This window comes from Bombus affinis, chromosome 12 (assembly GCF_024516045.1).
Source record: "Bombus affinis isolate iyBomAffi1 chromosome 12, iyBomAffi1.2, whole genome shotgun sequence".
NCBI lineage: Eukaryota > Metazoa > Arthropoda > Insecta > Hymenoptera > Apidae > Bombus > Bombus affinis.
In genome coordinates this window covers 1,740,290-1,763,659 of record NC_066355.1, presented here as the reverse complement: position 1 = coordinate 1,763,659, position 23,370 = coordinate 1,740,290, and the positions used below count along the sequence as shown (strand labels likewise).

At 39.1% G+C, this 23,370-nt stretch overlaps 1 protein-coding gene and 1 long non-coding RNA gene across 3 annotated transcripts in view; one reads left to right on the top strand and one right to left on the bottom strand.

The window, feature by feature from the left end:
- Window positions 1-4,842: 4,842 nt before the first annotated feature.
- The window catches only part of LOC126922414 (uncharacterized), a 60,752-nt gene continuing 42,224 nt past the window's right edge, over window positions 4,843-23,370 (bottom strand). For both annotated transcript variants that reach the window (XM_050734983.1, XM_050734984.1), the window contains one exon: window positions 4,843-5,844. In XM_050734983.1, coding sequence (XP_050590940.1) covers window positions 4,987-5,844 — 858 coding nt within the window. In that variant the 3' untranslated portion in view covers window positions 4,843-4,986. The remainder of the gene's footprint in view (window positions 5,845-23,370) is intronic.
- Window positions 15,356-23,370, top strand: part of LOC126922456 (uncharacterized) — a 58,431-nt gene continuing 50,416 nt past the window's right edge. The window contains exon 1 of the long non-coding RNA XR_007712776.1: window positions 15,356-16,727. This is a non-coding gene — a long non-coding RNA (uncharacterized LOC126922456). The remainder of the gene's footprint in view (window positions 16,728-23,370) is intronic.

Sequence of the window (23,370 nt, the reverse complement as noted above, 5' to 3'; positions counted from 1 at the left end):
TGGTTATTCTGCAATATTTTCAGGGTGCCTGTCTTCTGTCGGTCCCTTTTTTAAGCAGTTTCCTATATGTGGTGCGCGCTAACGACCCTGTAACATGTCTAGTCCGTGTCTCGGGCCCCTTATTACGCATCGCACACCTTGGATCGTAGCCGAAGTTTGCAATCGTGTGGTCCCTCACGCCGCCTTTGCGGCATCGCTCCTTGCCAAGGCTGATCTGTGTGCGCTTATTAGACGTGTGCTCAATCTCGTGGCACTTAAAAGCATCTCACTACCTTTGGGAGGACCCGAATTGCGGCTATAGTGAGGCCAGTTCTTATCTTCATGTGCTCATTCTTGCCGGTGATATAAGATGCCGGCACCACAGCAATCGCCATCTGCGTGCCTCACGGTGCTGCCCTCAACGATTTAACTTCGACCTCGTTGGCATCCTTGATCTTCAGCCCGTTAACGATATCCTGTCTAAGGTCATCCCTGGTTTCCAGTTCGATGTCCCTAATTTCCACCGATGCCCTACTCAACAGGGGGAAAACAAGGACCTTGCCCCCTGTTGATTTCTTTATCTTGAGGGTAGTGTCACCCCCTTTGTCTCCCGCTTTCAATTCCACGAGGATACCCCCGCTCTTAGTGCGTCTGACGCCTGTACTCTCGCACAGCGCTTCCTTTGCTACCATAAGCTCCTTGCACCCTCACCCTCCCGGACTTACACCAAGAGGGCCTCAAATCTGTTTCGAGTTCTTGCCAACTTTTCTCTCCAGTCTTCGTTAACCGGTGGTCTCCTTCGCTCGGTGATACTTTTCTTTCTCTCGCATCTTCTTTCTCTCCTACTCGTGTGGATGATCCACTCATTTCCAGAGTCGTTAGATTCTCTATCCCCAGGGTCCTCGTCGCCCCTTTCTCTCTCCTTACATACCCCTGTAAGTTATCTTCTCTCTTCGCCCGTTTCTTCCTGTCAACCTATCTATCCTCGAACGGTGGCACGGTTTTTCTCCTGTTGCTCAGTTCGACAGGCATCTTGTTTCTCAAGTCGCCGTTTCTTTTCCCAATCTCGTCCGTCGGATGGGAAGTTTGCGTAGAGACATTAACCTCTCCGGGACTTCACACCTATCTCCTAACTTTGTATCCCTTCTTTTTCATTTGTTGGTCCAGTCTCTCCCAGACGCTGTTCGCTTACTATTGAACGAGTCGGCTAACTTTCTGATATTTGGGTCCCTTTTGGAAATTAAATCAAATCTCTCCACAATATCTTTCATATCCAGAATGACCCCTTTAATGATGCCATTCACTGATGCTGACTATCACACAGTCTTATTTGTTTCGTTCGGCGCTCGTTGTACTCTTTTGCTTCTTCAACGCTGATTTGATGAATAGCTCCTTCGAACGCCTGTTTCTGTTTACCATCTGAGTACTGTAACAGCTACTATCCGATACAGGAACCTCTCCTTCGGATGCGCTGACCTCCACATCGATGGCTTTACTAACCGGTCTCCCGGCTATACTTAACCAAGTTACAAAGGAGTTTTCTTCCACTTCGCTTGTTCCTTTCACTACCGAAGCCATATACCCCTCCTTGACGGTGGCGACGGAGACAATCCTCGGCGGTATCCCTCCGTCGTTGCCGCTTACTTCTAGGCTGCCGGGTTCTTTTCCCTCCACCACCTCTTGAATGTCATTACTAAATTCGTGAAGTTTCGTGTTCTTCTTCAAGGGATGGGAGAGAGGTACCCGACGCCCTTTCTTTATTGTTCTTCTACGCCTTTCTTTACCTCCTCCAACTTAGCTCTCGCTATTTTCAAAACTCTGGTCCCTGGTCGCATTTACCAAACGAGAGGGAACCACGAGACCGAGCCTCCTCTCGTCGTTTGCCCAGTTGCAGGATGACCGTTGGGTCAAGTCTGGAACACCACTCGAAACACCGACGGGGCCTGAAGGTTCCGAAACCCCCTGTGCCGTAACCTTAATACTCTTATTTGCACTATGCATAATTATCTTATCAAAAAAAAGGTATCATTGTCCAGGGACAGAGCCGCGTTCGTCATAATTGAGTTATACCAATGTCGTGTCCTTAAAATGTAGCTAAAATCGTGACCAATCAGTCCAAGTGAATCCTCTCGAGTCCATCAATACGTGCGGTCCTTGGCCCTGTGTTCCCTTATTTCATCGCGATATATCTAAAGGCAAATACGAACCATAACCCCAACCCTAAATACCACAATAGAAAGCTAAATCCTGAAATCAGCGCGTCGAAGATCATCCAGAATACCGCAACAACATTGCTCAACAGTGACCCGGCTCCTCTCACTTCAATAAATAAGAGGGTGACGATCCCCTAGAAGAGTCCAGTAACTCGGCAATAAGAACAGAGGATCTCTCGTAGCATCCAAGACTTCCAAACATATCCTACCGCCATGTATAGCCAATAGGAAGCTGCATCTGTATGCATCATTAAACTATGTCTCCGGCCTCGACAATGTTTCCAATCAACCAAAAAATGTAAGAGAAAAACGCGCTTACCGTCCTTATAAATGAAATATCAAAATGGAACTTTCAGACAGCCGACTATATCAAGCCGACTTTCTCAGGGTTCTAAAGTAATTTCCTGTGCTTCCAGATTTTTTCCTGAAACGCGACTTGGCAAGTAGATAACTGTCACTGTAAGTCATTATTTAAAATAGATTTGAACCGTGAGAAAATTTCGGAAATACCCAAAAACATATCCAAAGTAACGGCTCAACAACGGTGTAACTCAATTAGAGCAGATTCTACTTCTATCAACAAACAAGAGGTCCGTAATGTGGCGACCCCTACTGAAAGTTGCAAGTGGACATCGAACACCGCATCTGGAAACATACCGACCCGTACAACAACATGGCATCTCAAGAACCAAACTTCGCAAACCACCATTTCGTCGAAAATTTTCGCTTAGTAAATTCCTCCCATTCCAGCTAATTCCATATAATTAACTCTTGTGCCTGGAATAGACCGACTCTCCCAATCTTAAATTAAAATTAAATTTAATTAAAAGGGGCAATAGGCCAATAACAAAGAGTGAAGAGAATAAATGCTTTTAACAATGCAACTTATCATATGGCTCTCGATACACCGTAGTACGCGCCCAGGTCCTATTCAGTGCTCGAATACCTAACTGTCGTGACTAGCAATAGTCCCCAGATGGCACGACGCGTTCCGTATACTCGTCTAAGGCTACGTATCGTAACTTGTACGTACAGGTGGCACCATCAATTCGTACATCGGCACCTAGCTAATGATGATTCTATAAGCCTGCCCTGAATAACAGGGCCTCCATACCAAGATGGCGACTGTCTGCAGGCTCGTGCGCGTTTCTTTATATCGATACCGTTGGCTATCGCGATAAGAAGACCTGCCGTGTCAAGTGAGTGCTACCCTCCACGTTGGCATCCTGTATACAGTGATCAAAACTTTTCGTTCAAAAGTTGGGGTATTGGTCGGGGCAAAAAATTATCGAAAAAATCGATGTATATATATATGTATTGCTTAATGATATGCTAATTTTATAAAGACACGATACTTTGTAGCATTCAAACTGCAAGCGCGCCGAGCGCGTAGCAAACAAACGACGAGCCTGTCGTTTGGCGCAACATAACCGTACGCTGCTATTAACTGCTAGCATTGCGTAACACTGCTACCATCGCATGTCTTGCCAACCTGTTTCGTTTTTACAGTAGGAATAGCATATGATTTTGATTTTTTAGTTTTTCTTGGTGCATTTCTCTGCACAGATATCCTCTCTATTGCGAGCTACCGTTAGATTTTCTCTTAGACTTAGCTTTAATAAATTAAAAAATGTAAGCAAAAATGGTGTCTCTTTCACTTTTAATAATTATTTAAACATATATAAATGTTTATACAACTAAAATTAACAAATGCTCATGCAACTCGGTAGTTACTACTGTAAAAGCATTAAACATCTCCAAAGTTAAAATTTTGCAATTTTTCAAAATTTTCGAATATAAAGAAAAACAGTATTGCACATTTTCTTTCAATTCACAAAAATCTACATAAATTTTATTAAAGTTTGTAAAGTCGGAAAAGAGTTAAAATTTATTAAATTTGAGCATTCTGTTATGTTAGTGCGAATTGATACAAGTTAGCACAAATATAGAAGGTTTCACTGTGCTATAAATAAATGTAGTTCCTAAATAAAATAAAATATAATTTTGCATGTGTCATGAAATTATAGAAAATCATTAGTTCGTTAGAATGTGAAGTGGATTAAGGGTATTAAGTGAAGTGCAGGTGTAATTCGCACATTAATTCGAATCTGTCTAATTCAATTTAAAATACTTCTATAATAAAATATTATTTTGATTTCTCATACACAACTTTGTTTTCGTAATAAACTAATGTAATGAACTCACCTCTGTTAATAAAATGAACTTTTATGTTTTGCAGGTGGGTCTACTTTTATCATTTTTAAATATTTAATTTTATAAATAATATGAATAGAATTTGTTTCTTTTCTCTTGCCGGAAATCTTATTTCTATTGAGTAAATATTTTTGAAATGATTTTGTGTAAGATTTCGCAAACATCGTATATTAAAATAAAAAGAAATTGTTAACTCTCAAAATTATAACTTTTAACGTTTTCATTTCCATAGAAGCTTGAAGTATTGTAAACCAACACCTGGTACATCATATTATTAAAGAATCTATAGAAATAGTTATACTCCTTAGAGTTTTTAACGTACGTATTCAATTCTATAGTAACTTTCACGAAAAATTATGGTTATAAGCAATTTTTTGTGTCGGTAACAGATATTTCTTTTTCCGAAACACTGAAATAAGAAGTACATATCATGTAATTACTTTTTCATATTTTGTTTATATCATTACATACCGTTTCCTGATATAATTCCATAACAATAAAACGATTATTATATTATTGAAAATTTAACATGATTTTTAGCAATAGGATATTAATAAGTTTTACGTATAAGTTGTCCCTGCTACAGGCAAGTAGTCTTGTAATCAAACACAGTTTCGGGTGCTTTGCTGCACGACGGTTCCAGTTTATAAGAGGTATTTTTATTTTCTTCGGGTATATATTTGGCAAATTTCTCCTTTTTCTTTTCACATACCGCTTCGTCGACAAATGCTGCCTTCTCGATTTTCTCAACGCTATTACTGCTTAGACGCTGTGCTATTTGATTACCTTTCACTGCTCCCTCGTTTTTCTCGAGAAAATTACTCATGCTGACGCGTCTTTCCCTCATCAGGATTTTACCAAGAGAAAGATTTGGCTTAGCCAGAACATCCATTCTATCAAAACGGTAAGCACTACCTATACGATCTCTCTGCAGCGGTCTGGCTAACACGTCCATTCTATCGAAGTGACAAATACTTCCACCACGATTTCTTTGCAACGGTCTGGCAAGTACCTCCATTCTGTCAAATTGGCAGATACTCATCCGATGGTCTCGTTGCCATAATTTTGGGGAAGCATCGAATTGACAGATACTCATTCCTCTGTCTGGAAAGGCAGACTTAAACGTTTCGATTCTGTTCAATTGACCAATACTAGCCTTTCGTTCGTCTTGCAACAATTTCGTGGACTCATTGGCTGGCTTCAGGTTTTTTAAAGTATCCTGTTCGTTGGAGGTGTTCTCCGAAAACATTAAGAACTGAAGATCGACGGCGCTTTTTGTGCGACGCGGTATATCTTCACCTCCAGGGAGGAAGGACATGCTAGATCCAATGAACATACTGTTTTGCCTTGGTTGCATTTGGCGCGAAATGTAATTTAATTCGTGCCTCGCCGGATAGTCCCCGCAGAGTATGTTGCATTTCGAGAATGTGCACCGATTCTGCGAACAAACAAATCAATGACTTATGAATAGTTTTAGTTGACGATCGAAACAGAGGAATTTTTGATGATTGAACAGATCTGTGCATCCTGCATTTAATAGTAGTTATAAGGAAGAGAGTTACGATGAATGAACATTGAGAAATATGTATAGAATATGTCTCAAGATTTTGCAACCAAACCTTGTTAAGGTATTCTATGAGTATAACCAAGCAAAAGTGTTATATAAACATAGATGAATTACAGCTTTATTGAAAGCTCAAAATCATATGTTGTCTGTAAAAATTGTCTCAATACTGAAATTTTTATGTTAATTTTAAAAATATACATTTCGCGGAATATATTTCTCGTTCTAATAAACAATGATATTAACATCGAATGATGTTGCGCTTTATGGATTTATTATTTTTGCATTCTTGTACATATGTGGACTACACAAGATAAGATGTTCAGCTATACTTGAAATAATTCTTGTTAATTTCACTTATTTTCATTTTACTGAAAATTAATATGACATTTATTATACACTTGTGAGCAAAATGAAAGAAATACTCAATATTCGGCAAAGGATTGCTGATATTTAAGCTGTTATGATTTTGTAACAAGAAATAATAATCATTTTAGACTCATTTCACAACATAAAGCATCTGCTTTCGGAATCGTTAGTTAGCTTTACCTCCCAGAGGTTCCAGGAAATTTAAGGAGTGATTCTTGAAGCCCAAATAAGACGAAAATCAAGAATAAATAAAATGTTGATGACTTCAGTAAGTGTGAGTAAAATGAGTTCAGTCTAAGCAACGGGACGCACAGTGATCCTCAAACCCAGCGACACATGGGCGACAGCTCATCTCGTACAAGTCGTAGAGAAGAAAACTATTATATTCAGAGACGTAAATGACTCCGCGCGATGTTTTCCAAAAGAAATGGTAGATTGAACATTAAACCTACTTACTCATGGAAATCCATAGAGTATATTAAACATCGCCCCATGATGATTCGGAGTAGGGAAGATTAATATTTCCCCTAATCCTTTGCTTCCTTAATTTCTAAATAAAACAGCGTATTGTCAATATTCATAAAAGGTCTACACACGCGCCGCGATTATCCCGGTCGCGAGTGTCGACGAAAAATACAACAAATTACAATAGTTGTTCGATTTATCCTCCATCTTCTTGTAAACAGAGTCTGACTCTTCTCTTAAAAATTTGCCACATTGTGCGAAAATTTCTCACCGTATTCTGTGCGATTTCCGCCACGGAGAAAATGCGGCGTTACAGATCAATTACCGTAGACACCGCCAATGCATACACTAATCTCTTCGTGTGTCTTGAGAAGTAAAAGTCGAGGGGATTTAAATCTGGGGACTGAGGAGGCCAACGCACAGGTCCTCTTTGACCGATACACATGTTTCCAAAAGAGCTAGTCAAGTGCTCATGCACTGGGTTGGTAGAATGTGGTGGTATACCATTCTCCATGAATCATCTCCTGATGTGTATGAATTTTCACATGCCCAAAAATGTTCGCTAACATATATTCGTTATTCCACATTTATTAAATGTTCCCTCATTAGTAAATAATATTCTCGCGGTGAAATTAGAATTACGTTGCCATCCATTTGTAAGAATCTTTTCTTTTGAGAACATCCACTGCTTTTAACTCCTGAACTTTCTAAAAGCTATACGAGTATAGATTTTCTCACTTCAATACGCGCCATACGGTGTTGTTGCGGACACATTCTTCAGCAGCAATAATCCTCATATTTATATGGCACATGCCTTATATGGCACAGTATTCTATTTCTCAGATCCGAATCGTCATGCTGAATTTGTCCGCCAGATTTCGCAGGTTTTAATGTACCTGCATCCCACAATCGTTGGTCTATTTTGCAAAATATCTTTGCGCTGTATATAGTCCTATTAGGATATTTTTCGCCGTATAAACGTTGCGCTTTTGTGCTATTGCTGTCTGCCGCAATGTACTCCAAACGGTACATTCTCCAAATGTACACGACATTCTGTAATAAATGTGACGATATAAATAATAAACAACGTATAGTACTACTACACTATATATAACACTCACTACGCGCACTGCACACACAATACACCCAAGTAACGCTTTCCAATACTGTTGTTCTAACCTCTTGCCTCGAAATGGCTAAAATATGGTAATGTAATGGAAAATTCACTCAGAAAGAAAAATTTGGGATGTGTGACTTGATTTGTTTTTTTTTAAAGTATCTACAGGGAACTGAGATTTCAATAAAAACCATATGTAATCAACTGTATTTAAAACTTTTTATTTGAAAAAGCAAATGTCTTTTCAAGGATTATCCGCAATATTTGAACATCCACTATTATACATCAATGGTAATTGGTAATCATTCTGATTATAATGGAATTAACTACCAGTCTTGATTATCGTCAGTTAAACTTAAAAACAAATATCACTTAATTTTTAAAACTGATGAATATTTATTCCTTACATAAACAAACTAGTGGTCAATCTCGTATTCTTTATCGTAAACTAAAGTAAATAAATTACATACTTTATCTTCTAACGTTTAAGACTGATTTATTGTTGAGAAACGCTAAGTTGGTATGACAGCTAATTCCTGTAAGCTAAGTTGGTACGATTTCTAACGACGCTCTTTTGTCTTAGAAGTCGACCACGTGTTAATTTCCTAAGCTTATCCTGTGTGTTCATACGTTTTGTACGAGGAGATGAAATATAAAGTGCAATATTCAATCTGTGTGAATCAATTGAATATCAACCACAACCTATATTTAATAACAGATTATGGGCGCAGGGCAGTAAACTGCAATAGGAGAAATATTTATTTGTTGAGTTTTTTGAGTCTTTATGAAATTATCCGAGGAGAGAACACGCCATGGCCGACCAGGAGAATATGGTTGATGTGGACAAGGATATGAATCCGATCTTGAGAAAAGGCAATTACGAGTACTGGAAAACGACGACGGAAGCTTCGTTAGTTTTCCTGGGCTGCTGGAATGCCGTGGAGCCAGGATTTACGCCAGCAGAAAGGATGAGGGCAGACTGTATAAAGATGAACAATAAAGCACGTGCGTACATTTTCCGGCATGCACACCCCGAGTATCTTGGAGATATTAGAACCTTGAAAACAGCAAAGGAGTGCTGCAAGGCATTGGAAGATGTTCATGAGAGATCTACGTCGATGGACATTGTCTTATGCATGTGGGAACTGGGTACGATCGAGAAGATCCCTGGCATGGATATGTTCGCGTACTGCGGAAGGATACAGGATCTATGCGACAAGCTATCCAGTGTAGGTATAAAAATCGAGGACGACGTTATGGCATGTTTCCTTTTAGCCGGCCTCCTGGCGGATTCAAATTACTCAACGTACCTCAGGACAACAAGGATTGATAAGGATCTGAGCGCGAGGGCCGTGAAATCCGATCTTCTACTCGAAGAAAAAAGGATCGACGTGGCTGCGGAATTGTCCGAGAGAGACAGCACAATGGCGACCAGGAGACAATGGAAGCCCAAGCAACAATACAAAGATGGCGCGAGACCAAGGGTCAGAGACCCACACGACCAAAGGTGCTACAAATGTGGAAAAATGGGACACATTTCGTGTGTTAAGAGGAGTGCTAAGAGGAGAAAGGAGATAAAGAGGAGAGAAACCAAAGGGAGAAAAAGAGACAGGAAGATAACAAGAGGGAGAAGGGATCGGAAGACAAACCGAGGTCCAAGGGACTCATATCAACATTGGCTTTGTCGTCCATCAGTCACATGGATAGGGGGAGAATCAGCTACCTTGACTCAAGTGCCTCGAATCATATGACTCTGGACAGGCATCGATTTGTGGACTTCACGCCTGCGACCAGACAAATCAGGATCGGCAAGGGACACCTGGAAGTTAAGGGGAAAGGAACAATCGTTGTGAAAATGGCTGAGTTCTGTGGTAGTTGGACACTATCCCTATCGAACGCTCTGTGGGTGCCTGAGTTAGATGTAAATCTAATCTCGATCAGACAATTAGCAAAGAAGGGACCACAATGTGTACAAGGGATGAAGCCGTTGGGACACACGACGATGAAGACGTCGTATTCAACTCAAAGGTTGGAAACGATGTATACTATTTAGAGACAATACTTTGTGAAGAGCACGTAGCAAATCTCTCCGTGGAGAATGATCAAGAGGAACCTGGCCAAAATGACGGAGACGTTGAAATCATTGAGGCAAGGGCATACAAGAGTACCACATCGTGGCATGAGAAATTGGGTCACTTGCATGGAAATGCAATGAGGAAGATCCCTATAAGGAGCATGAAGGAGAACTCCAAGATATACAATGAACTATGCGGAGTCTGCGTGAAAGGAAAAATGACGAAGATGCCATTTCCGAAGACAGCCCACCATATGTGTCGGCGTCCTTTGAAAATCGTTCACAGCGACGTCAGTGGCAGAACTCAGTGCAAGTCATTAGGTGGAGGTAATTATTTCGTAACATTTATAGATTATTTCTCTCGTTTCATGTATGTTAAGATCATCAGCAGGAAGAGCGAAGTATTTAGGTGCTTCAAGGAATACCAGATGAAAGTGGAGGCTCTACATCAGTCCAAAATAAGTGCCCTCCAAACCGACAATGGGGGTGAATACACAAGGATTAATTTTGAGAACTACCTGAGGGAGAAAAGCATTCTGCGCAAGAAGACTGTTCCAGGAAGACTGAGCAAAATGGAGTCTCAGAACGAGCAAATAGGACCCTGGTTGAGATGTCTAAGTGTCTGCTCATCTAGTCGGGACTCCCTGACTACCTGTGGGGAGAAGCTGTGAATACTGCGTGTCACATCAGAAATCTATGCCCATCCACCGCTATCGGAGATAAGATCCCATTAGAATTGTGGAAAGGTAAGGGATGCGACATCCAAGGGGAGATCAACAGGCTGAGGTTATTTGGATGCAAGATCTGGTACCTGAAAAGCCCAGGCGAAGGTAAATTTGATAGCAGGGCAGATGAAGGGATATTTGTAGGTTACGACAGACAAGTCAAGGGATATAGAATCTACCTACCGAAGAACAAAAAGGTAATAATTTCTTGTCATGTCGAGGTTCGAGGAAAATGTGTTTCCTCGATGTGTGAATGGATATGGGACGTTGAAGATTTTGAACTTCAAAGAGGAGATGATACAAGTGATATAGAAGCTCAAAGTGAAGAGGAAAGTGATTACTATATGAACAACTTAATTAATGAGAATAATCAGGAGGAGGTTGTCAGTATACCGACTGTACCCAGGAGATCAGCGAGGCTGCACAAGCCAAAGACACGAAGTGAGAATAGTCGAGTTGTAATCGAAAAGCAAAAGGTGAGTTGGAATTGCACGAAATGAGTTGAAAGCGAGGATTGTTAAAAATAAATATATTGTTGAACACCGTTGAGTATTTATTTGACACCCAACACCAAACACCAAACACCACCTCGTATTGAATGTCAAAAGTATTCAAGCGAATTACTATTCAATTCTGGCAATAAAAAGAAAGTTGAATGCCAATGCTATATTTACATTAATAATATATATAACAATAATAAACTTAGAATATAATACGAACTAGTGGACTGAAATGCTGACTGGTTGCAACAGGCGATCGTCAGAGAATCTACAACTTCAGATAATCAAAAATGCCCGTGTATTGCAAAACGTAAGAAGTGCAGTAACTTCACTGGATTAAGTTTGACCTTCTGCACGCGATCTTTTTCTTAACACCGTGGATATGGTTTTTTTCAATAATTTCATAGACAGGGGACTGAGATGTAAAAGTAGTAACAAAGATTATAGTCAATAAGGTGAAGTCGGTTGAGGTAGAAATAAATGTTAATAATAAATATGGTTATTATAAAATATATATTGTAGGAGATAAAACATGGAAACTCATCGGTGTTCGCAGCGGACCGAGCGCCGATAATCTAGATATTCCCCGACATCGAACCGTTGATGATCATTTGAGTAGAGTTATCATTTTGTCAACCAAAGAGTTTTACATCCGTCAGTCCGTTAATCAATTGTCAATATCAAAATCGAGTAGGATTTGAATAAATCGTTACATATTGTTAATTTACTTTCGAACAACTTTAATCCTTTCCTGTGCCAGTATTTCCGCATGTAGCAGGTTAGCTGAAAGTGGAACTTATTGCCAGCTGCATTAAACGTCAGTTAACGCTACCGAACGCGGCAACTAAATAGAACGTGATAATCGGTTTTATCCCGTCGCCAAGCAAATGTCAAAAGGACTAGATACGAGACTTCGGTCGCTTTTATCACATTAAATAGCTAAGTAAATGAATGTGACCCATTTTTTTAAATCATTAATCCCTCTCCTTAAAATATAAAAGAGAAAAATTATAAATATTTTCAAATTTATTCAATGGGTATGAATTCTAGAGTAAACATAAACTTCGTAGTTGTGACATGACAAGAAACTGAGAATTTCATGTATAAAATGTCATTTTTTGGACATAAATAAATTAAATTGGTAGTTTTTCATAATTTTTCTATGATGTTACAGTTATTATCTTTCTCTATCATGCAAATATGATATAATTTAACATGTTTAAAAGAGTTAAAAAGTGAGAGCCAGAAAAATTCCCAATTCCATAGAATCAACCATCTAGATTCATATTATATGAAAAAGGTTTCGAAATTTTAATAAATATTGTTGGCGAAATTTTGAATCGTCATGTTGAAAAAAAGAATTTTTATGAAAGTGGTAATAAGAAGCCTTCTATTTTGAAGCGTTTACGACATTAGAAAGAGTTGAGAGACTTACAACTAAGTGGTTAAGAATAAATATTTGAGAATATTCAGAAATAATATTCAACCCAGCTTAGTATATTAACAAATTTATTTAATTAAGCAATAAAAATTATATGGAATTCCTAAAAAGTTTAAACAATATAACACTTATATTATATCGTATTCTTTTTAGTTCTTATATTGAACTTATATTATTCTTATATTCCTTATATTCTTATATTATTCTTATATTATTTATAATTATTCTTATATTATTCTTATTGAAATACAAAATAATAATTATACCAAAAATATGCGAGTCCTACTGTCCGAAAATTCTTTCATCCGAACAGTCATGTTTCCCCATTATTTCGGATACTGGAGATTTCACTGCAATCCGAATTATAGCGAATATTGAATAGAGTGTCACAAAAAACATGCTTTCATGCAAATTGACAGTATCTATGGTATCTTGTTGTAACATATTCTACCTACGGAAAATGATAAACTGGTGCTGACAGATCTCGAGCAGCAGCAACGATATCAGTTTAACGCATTATTGAACTTAAAAGAGGATGTATGTAACATAATTCAGTTGATGCTACTTGCACATAGGAATAGTATACCATGCAAACTTGACAGAACACAAATATGGCAATTGATTTAGAAATTTCCTTAAACGTGTCAGCCAAATCTTCCGTTAAAACTATATTTTAATAATTCACATTTTACTATGTCGATTGTAAGAGAAAACGGATGTTTTTGCTCCATCGCAGCTCTAATAAATCGAGTTGAAGTTAGAGATAGCCTGTAAAAAAGTTCATTCGGTATTTAAATTAATGTTACTTTGGAAAGAAAGTTGTAAAGCGTTTTCCAATTGCGAATTGTTTTTGTTAAGAATTGTGGATCTTGATGGCCGAAATATTGTTATGGGAACATTGAATTTACACTTGAGATTAATATTAGTATAGTCGTATATTTATTTTATGCACGATTTCTAGAATATTCATCGATACACACTTGCACGCGTCTCAGCATTTTCTTCCATACCCGACTGTTGACCGACTGAACAGTTTACATTCATCTGTTTTCCAGACTCCGCACACTGATACTCACATAGAAGTATCTCTACTACGCATTTAATCCAGTCCAGCACACAAAATTATACATATCTCAATAGTTTTTACTATGCATTATTTATGTAAAATACAATAGAATCTCCAATATCCGAAATAGTAGGGACACAAAAAGGTTCGGATAATGAAACTTCTCAATAACAGAACAATCATCTCTCTGATATTTAATTTCATTTCTTCAAATAGAAAACACGGATATTGCCAGCTTATTTTAATATCTGAGGATCCCATATTTTTTTTTCCGCTAAACTATATAAATGTTCATCGTAAAAAATAAAATAGGTCCTCATCATTGTGATCTGCAACTTCTACTAAATAATACTTATATTATGGATATTTATAAAAAATTCATACTTTATAATATAAGTTTCGTGAAACATGATCATCTTGACATCAGTTTGATTACTGTGTTGTTAGTGAGACGACCGAACATTTTTTGTTAAACAATTAAGTATTTTGCATGTCACTGTATATTTGTTTCGCAAATTGCTCTGAAATATTCCTTAAATATTCCTTAACAATATACATGTATTACATTGCTTAATGGCTATACAATATTAATTGTATACAATATTAATTGCTATACAATATTAATTGCTATACAAATTAAAATGCTAAAATGATATATTAATCACATGTGTACGCGTATATTTAGATATACGTAAAATAGAGGCCTCTAATAGAAATATAACTGGTGCTTCTAATTATCAATTCGCCATTAATTTGTACACATTGATAAAATTCACACGCTATTTTTTAAATTGATTGAAGTGTCCGAATGCTCATTAGCGGTTATATATAGATACCGATTCAGTCATACAAGCGAAAACATATCCACCAAGGAGAAAGCGTAAACTAAAGAAAGAAAATGATCGTTGTATAATTTCCGTTACTTCGATGTGTCATTGCCGAAAACCATATTATCCGAATTTTTGAAGCCGCCAATTTCAGAAATAGCTTACTCTTCTCTATCTGAAGTTATATGTATATTGGAAAAGGCTGCTATTAGCACGAACCCCTGATTGGAAATTGCAGAGATTGCGACGAATTGAGCCTCTTGTAGTGCAAGACTTCTCTGCAATCCTGATACGACCGGAAAGAAGTAATTTCTCATGAAAAAATTGATTAGATACGTAATAAAGTTTTTGTATATGCTTTATTTTTTAGAGAAATGGCTTTGGAAACTTTCGATTTGACGCACTTCTATCTGCAGAATTTTATTAAATTAAGAGTGTATTTTCGAAATGAAAACATCATTGACGACAATATGATAATTTAAATCAAAAAGCACAACTGTGAATGCAATATCATAGTTCACGTTTTTAACAATTTCTACATTAATAAAATTAGTATTAGGTTGTCCCAAAAGTTCCTTTCGTTTTATAAGGAGGTAGTAGATGCACAACATTTTTTGTTTTATATTATTTTATTGAATTATGTTTGACCCATTTTATTCTATTATTATAAAATGGATCATACATAAATAAGTATTGGGCCAAGGACGCTTCCTTGTGGTACCCCGGCCTTGATGTCTTTAAGAATGTGTGTCCTTGATTTTTATTACGAAGGTTCTGCTGTTTAGGTAGAATTTTATTAATTGGTGTATTTGCTCCGGGAATTGTTTCCTAATTGTTTGTAGTAGACTTTCGTGGTTAATTTTATCGAATACTTTCTCTATGTCTATAAAGAGGGCTGTGCAGTATTCCTTGTTTTCTAGTGCTACTATTATTTCGTTTATAAGCCTGTACATTTGCTTTATCGTGGAGTGATTGTTTCTGAAACCAAATTGGTGATCCGGTATTAGTTTTTTTGTCTCTATTATTGTTTTTATCCGACAATATATTATTTTTTCCAGTATTTTGGAAAATAATGGAAACAGTGATATTGGTCTGTAAGATGCAGTTTGGTGTGGGTCTTTGCCTGGTTTAGCTAACATTTTGATCTGTGCTAATTTACATGGTTTGGGAAAGTATTGAATTCGTAGAATTGTATTGTATATTATTGTCGTTAGTCTTATCGCTTTTGGCGGAAGGTTTTTCAAGATTTTACCATTGATTAGGTCGATTCCTGGTGCTTTTGTTTTATCGATTATGTTTCTAATTTCTTGTGCTGTTGTTTTAGGTATGAAGTATTCCTTATCGGTTGTGGTAATAGTGGTTTGTGCATCCTCCTCCGTATGACTTTTGAGGTTGCTGTTGTTGATAATGTGTGATGTGTATGTGTTGCAGAGGTGGTTGGAGAATTCTTCAGCTTGTTCTTCGTTGCTTCTTGCCCATGTGTTATCTGCTTTTCTGATTGCCGGGACGGGTATTATTGGCTTCCTTATTTTTTTCGTGGCTTTCCATAGTGAATAGTTGGTGTTCTCGTGTGTGGAGAGTGTCCCTATGAACTTTGCGAATTCGTTATCGTTGTGCTCCTTTATTTTGTTTTTTATTTCCTTTGCAAGTTTGTTTAAGTGTTTTTTGTTTTCTCGGGTTCTGTATTTTTGCCATTTTGCTTTTGCTTTCTTTTTTTCTCTGATTTTGTCGAGTATTTCTTGCGGGATTGTTATTGTTTGTCTGCTGGTTGGTTCGGGAGTAGTGGTTGTCCTTGCTGCTTCCTGAATAGTTGCTGTCAATGTTGCTACTGCCTGTTCTATGTGTTCAGGAATTTTCAACGGGATATTGCAGTTTATTTTGCTTTCTATTATTTCTTTGAAAGTTTGCCATTTGGTGGTTTTGTTGCATAGTGTTTCTGGTTTGCTATAAAGTATTGGTTTGTTTCTGTATTCAATTATTATGGGTGTATGATCGGAGCTAAGTTCGAGGTTGGGTGTTATTTTTAGTTTATTTGTGTTTAGTCCCCTTGTAACTGCAAAGTCCAGAAGATCTGGTTTTTTGTTCAGGTCAGTCGGCCAATGTGTCGGTGTTCCTGTGGATAATATATTGAGGTTATTATTTCTAATGTATTTTTCCAGTGTTCTGCCTCGAGGTGTAATGTTTCATGACCCTCAAAGCGTGTGCTTTGAGTTGTAGTCTCCCGCTGCGATGTACTTATCCCCTAGGTCCTGGAAGTATTCTTCCCACGTTTGTGATATTATTTTGTGTCGCGGAGGCACATATACTGCTGACAACTGGAAGTAGTTGCTGCTAGTTTGAACTGTAACAGTGGTTGCTTGTAAATATTCTTTGTTAACTTGGCTGTGTAGATAATGTTTGATATCGTTTCTGACTATCACTGCTGTCCCTCCGTGAGCTTTTCCTGAGGGGTGTTTGGTATCATATATGGGGTAGTATGGTATTTTCAAGTAGCTTTTTGTAGTGAAGTGTGTTTCTGAGACAAGTAGTATGTCTATATTGTTACTGTATATGATTGTTTTAATTTCGAGGGCCCGTTGTTGTAGGCCGTTTGAGTTCCAGGCTGCTATTTTTATAGTGTCCGTTTTTTATTTTTTGCTTAGCACGTTTGTAATTAGTTGTAGCATGACTGTGATTTGTTGGGTTTGCTGTCTGAGTACTGCGTTTTGTTCGCTTATCATTCTGGCTAGCATTTCGGTGTTCTTTATGGATTGTTTGAGCAGTTCTTTGATTTCTGCAGTGTCATTGTTACTATTGCTGTGGTATTGGTTGTGTGTATGTGTTGATTGGCTGGTTACTTAAGCATAGCTTAGACCACCAATGGTGTTGGTGCTGATAGGTTTGGTGTTTGTTGCTTGCTCCGTACTTGGAATTATTTCAGGTTTTGTGCTGTCCTGTTGGGCTTGTGTGTTAGTGATTGTCCTGCTTCGTAGGGGTGGAAACAGTTTACGTTGTAATTGTTTTCTTACTTCACATCCTTTATAGCTGGCTGGGTGGTTTCCGTTACATTTGTAGCATTTAACTTCTTCTATTTTTCCAGAATATGGGCAGTGTATAGTCAAGTGGTTTTTTGCGCACTTGACGCAAGCTGGGCTTCTGTTGCAATAATTTTTAGTGTGTCCGTATTGTTGACACTGCATGCATTGAGGTATATCTTTTTTGTGTCGTAGTGGTTCCACTGTTACTATTGTGTTTAGTATTTGTTTGATATCATATATTTCCTTGTTGTTGTTTTTGGGTTCCAGTTCTATTAAGAATAGTGGTAATGGTTGCTTTGTGTCGAATCTTGTTATATTGTTTATTGTTCTTGTTTGATGACCAATTTTTGCTAACTCATCGCTTAGTTTATGTATGTTCGTTTTAGGATGCAATCCTCTTATGACAATTTTATAGCTCCTTTCAGTTTTAAGCTGATACGTGTGGTAAATAGCATTTTTTTCTTTTAATGCTTTTATAACTTTCCTAAATGTTTCTGGGGTGTTTGTTTGTATTTTTACTTGTTTCAATTTTGTTTGCTTTATTGTGTAGTTGTTTTTCTCGTCTAGATTATTTAGTAGATCAATGAGCGGGTCTATTATTTGGGCCTCAACAAAGATTGGTGGTGGTTTTGTAATGTGATTTGTTTGGATTGTGGTTTTATTTATGGGGTCACCGTCTGTTTCTTCTGTTAGTGAGCTGAAGGAATTGCTTAATGGTAATTCTTGCAATCATCGCTGCTTTTCTGTAGCTGGGTTGCCTATGGCACTTATGTCTGTAGTTGTTTTGCGTTTTTTGCTAGCCTTCGCTAGCTTCCAGCTTTCGTCTTGATAGTATCTTCCATATTCTGAATTTCTTTCTTCCTGTCCCCGCTGTTCTTTTGTTTCTTCTGTCTCCATGTTAATTTGTTTGTTTTTTATATGTCGGGTTGGCGTTAAGATTTGAGTTAGGGTTGAGGGCGTAAAACGAAACCCTATTGGCGCTAGACGTGATCATTATGCAATAGAGGAGATATTTACTAGTGCAAATATGACTATGATGGAATTGGACAAGTAATCGCGATAATTAGATACTCGAGAAGCTAATGACAATGATCCTAGGCTCACTAACGAATCCGCGGTCAAGGGGATGACGAACTCTACTTTTCTTCAGCGTCTAAGTTGTACTCAATGTTAATGCACGAGGCAATCACTACGTATCTGAGAGTTACTTGAATCGTCTTTGAGATCGTACGGGAGAGTGGTTCTCCATCACGGTAACGCTGTCGAGGAAAACTATGATGGGTGTGCCTAAGGGCACGAAATCATCGGATTCGTGGAGAAAAGCCTTCATTCGGAAAGTGAGGGAAATTGGCGTTACTGTTAATTGGTCAATTTCCATGTTGGTGGTTAGGGAAGGGTGCTAGCCGCCCTTAAGAGAAAGTTCGAGAAGAGGAAGCGTCGTTCGTGAGAAAAATAGATTTCTCCTATTTTCTCGTAGTTGGGGCGAGGACTGTTTGTCGGTTTGAAAGACTTTAGTTAAACAGATCTTAAGATTTATAGCGGGTCCTCGGGCTAGCTGAACATGTACTGTGGAGACGCGTCGACATCTGGTAATCATCTTACTCAAAGAATAGAGTCTGCGTGTGGCGAGCCACGGGACAGAAATCGTTGAAATGTTTACCGTCGTGCACCGTCCCAAGTATTTCTTTTAAGGAGAGTTTCCTGGAGGCTTTCCATAGTGAGTAGTTTGAGTCGGCTGTGGGGGACAGGCTGGTGAGGTATTTGTGAAAACGGTCATTATTGTAGTTCTTTATGGTTTTGGATAGTTTTCTAGTTGCGTTGTTTAGTTTGCGTTTGTCCTCCGGTGTTCTATGGGTCTGCCATATCCTTCTTAGTCTACGTTTTTCTGCTATTTTTTTTAGTATGTACTGGGGGTATTCGTGGTTGCTGGTGGACGTTTTTGCCGGTGTGGAGACGCGGATAGCGTTTATTATGCTCGCATTTAGGTATTCCGTGGCTGCTTCGATTTCGTCATTGGTTTTTAATGAGGTTGAGGCTGAAGTTGTGTGGGTAAAGACTTCTCTAAAGAGCTGCCAGTTGGTGTGTTGGTTATGAATGGAGCCATTAGGTGTATTCTCGATGATAGATGAACTGACTGTTACTATCACGGGGGAATGATCAGAGGAGAGATCAGCCGAGGAATTGATTTGGACGTGTCTTGACGAGATATTTTTAGTTATGAAGAAATCAAGGAGATCGGGTATTTTGTTTGTGTCGGTGGGCCAGTGTGTGGGTTCGTATGTGGTAAGGTAGTTGAGGTTGTTGGTTAATATGCTGTTGAGGAGATTTTTGCCTCTTACTGTAACCAGTCTGCTGCCCCATTGGGTGTGTTTAGCGTTGTAGTCTCCTCCGGCTATGAATTTGCTGCCCAGGGTGTCCAGGAAGTGGTCAAAGTCTTCTTTGGCGATGGAGTGTCTGGGAGGGCAGTATACAGCTGAGGTGGTGATTGTACCATGACAGTCTTCTATTGCTACGTTTATTGCTTGGAGGTAGTCTTTCTGGAATGGTTGAAGTTCGTAGTGCTTGATGTTTGACTTGATTATGATTCCGGTGCCGCCGTGAGCCTTTCCGCTGGGGTGTTGGGTGTGGTAGAAGTTGTAGCCGTGTATTTTGAGGTAGTTTTTGTCGGTGGAGTGGGTTTCGGATATGAGCATCACATCGATTTGCTGTTGTTTTAAGAATGGTTCTAGTTCGGATTTGTGCTGAGCTAGACCGTTGGCGTTCCACAGAGCTATTCGCATTGGTTTTATTTTGCTTCTGTGCTTATGAATTTGTCCATGAAGCGTGTGAGTAGTGACAGCAAGTTGTTAATTTGCTCAGTTTGCTTCTCGATAAGTTTTTCGAGTCTGATAAGGTTGTCTGTGTTTTGTGGGGTGGGAATTCTATTTTCTGTGTGTACACTGTGTGTTTTCGAGTTGTTTACGTTTCCTTGCGTTGCCTGCGCATAGGATACTGTTGGTGTGGTGAGTTTTTGGGGTTTAGGTTCTTGTATGGTTATGTCCTTGGGTCTCAGTTTTGGATACTTTATATTATGTAGTTATTTGTAGGCTGAGCATCCTTTGTAGTTCGCAGGATGCTCTCCTTGACAGTGGATACATTTGGCGGAGGTTTCCGGGGATTTAGTGCATTGGTCAGTGGGGTGATTACCTGCACATTTTACGGAAGTTATGATTGCAGTATTTCTGCGTGTGGCCGTACCTTTGGCACCTCTTGCATTGTATTATTTCTTTCTTTACAAGAGGTGGCTCGAACTTAACTATGGAGTTCATCAGCCGATTGATATTGTAGATTTCTTTATTGTTTGTTTTTTGTTTTAGGTCTATAAAAAATAAGGATAGTGGGTTTTTTGTGATTCTATGCCTAATGTTACTGATGTTAGTTACTTCGTGGCCGTGATTTGACAGTTCGCATTTTAGTTCGTCTAGATCGACTGAGTGATGGATATTGCGTAGCACCACTCGAAATGGTCTTTCTTGTTTGAGCTGGTATGTGTGGAATTTGGCGTTTAACGTTTTTAATAGCTTGGTTAACTTTCTATAGGCGTCTGGGTGGGACGGCAGTATTTTCACTTGGTTGTTGTTAATCTTTAACTTGTAGTCTTCTTTGCTGATGTCTTTTTCGATAGTTTTAATCACTGACTGTATGTCGATTACGTCGTTAATGAATATCGGTGGGGGAGGGGGAATTCTTTGAGTATGGAGATTATTTACCTTTTCGGTTGTAATCATGGAGTCTTCCGTGGACTCCAGAATTGAGAATCTATTGTAGGTAGTCACTTGGCTGGCTGATGGTTTGGTTTGAATCTTGTTTACATTTGTCTTGGTCGGTTCGAGCTTTCGTTTTTTCGTGTGATGGTCATTTACCAGGATAGTTGTGTTGCCCTCTTGCCACGGGGGAGGAAAAATGGCGGTGTTATAATTTTGCTCCGGGGAGCCTGTTGGAAATGATAGAGCCATCATCGAGCTAGTTAATTCAGTGTGAAAGAACTAGTCGAGAGGCTGTTAACCCCTGGCTAGGTTAGTTGGATTCGCTTTCGACAGATGGGCGTCACGTGGAGTTTTGTGAACTTCACAGGGCACTGGACACACGTCTGCACGTCTCGGCACTCAGCAGCAACTGGATGGTCACTTGCTGCTTTGTGGACTTTGCCGGGCACGTCTGCACGCCTCGGCACTCACGAACGAACTGCTTAGCCTACATAACACTGCACAATAGTAAGTACCCTAAACACAGACCCAAGCAGATAACCAAACAAGAATCTAGACCTCAAAAATTCTCCACATCATCAATCTCCTATGCCCAGACAGTGCAAGGAAATATAAACAATACGAAAACCCACAGTGGCAACTTAGAAAATAGTGTTCCCACCTCACAAGACACAGACAACTTCACCAGACTCGAAAAACTAATAGAGAAGCAAACAAAACAAATTAACAACTTACTGTCACTACTTACACTCTTCATGGATAAATTAATACGCACAGAAGCAAAATAAAGCCAATGCGAATAGCTCTGTGGAACGCCAACGGTCTAGCTCAGCACAACTTTGTACTAGAACTATTCTTAAAACAACAGCAAATCGACGTAATGCTCATATCTGAAACCCACTTCACCGACAAAAACTACCTCAAAATACACGGCTACAACTTCTATCACACACAACACCCCAGTGGAAAGGCACACGGCGGTACCGGAATCATCATCAAATCCAGCATTAAGCACTACGAGCTTCCATCATTCCAGAAAGACTACCTTCAAGCCACAAGCGTAGCAATAGAAGACCGCCATGGTACAATCACTACCTCAGCAGTATACCGTCCTCCCAGACACTCGATTGCTAAAGAGAACTTCGACAGCCTCATTGACGCCCTAGGCAATAGATTCTTAGCTGGAGGAGACCATAACGCCAAACATACCCAATGGGGCAGCAGACTTGTTACAGCAAGAGGCAAAAACCTCCTGCAAAGCATAACCACCAACAATCTCAACTACCTCACCACATAAACCCACATACTGGCCCACTGACACTAACAAAATCCCCGACTTACTCAACTTCTTCATAACCAAAAATATCTCGCCCAGACATGTCCAAATCAACTCCTCGACTGAACTCTCTTCCGACCACTCCCCCGTAATAGCAACAGTCGGTTCAGCAATAATCGAGAACCCACCTAATGGCGTCATTCACAACCAACTCACCAACTGGCAGCTCTTTAGAGAAATCTTTAACCGCTCAACCTCTGCCTCAATCTCACTAAAAACACTCCAACGACTCCAACTACTCACTATGGAAGGCTCCCAGGAAACTCACGCGTCCCCGGCAAATAATCCCTCCAATTCGCTGTCCGCAAGGCGGATGGGCACGTAGCCCTATAGAAAAAGCCAACCTGTTCGCTAACTACCTATCCAACGTCTTTAAACCTCTTTCCTCCAATATCGCTCCAGAAATAACAGAATACCTGCATTCTCCCTTCCAAACGTCTCCCCCCATTAAACCTTTCACTTCTCTAGAGGTTACAGAATTAATCCATCGTCTGAACCCCAGGAAAGCACCGGGACATGATCAAATAAGTAATAAAGCAATTAAGGAATTACCTGTAAAAGGGATTGCACCCATTTCTTCAATCTTCAACGCAATTCTTCGCCTTGAATACTATCCCAAAACCTGGAAAACGTCACTGATTACGCTCATCCCAAAACCCGGAAAACCAATACACGAAACTAGCTCGTATCAACCAATTAGTCTTCTACCCACCTTGC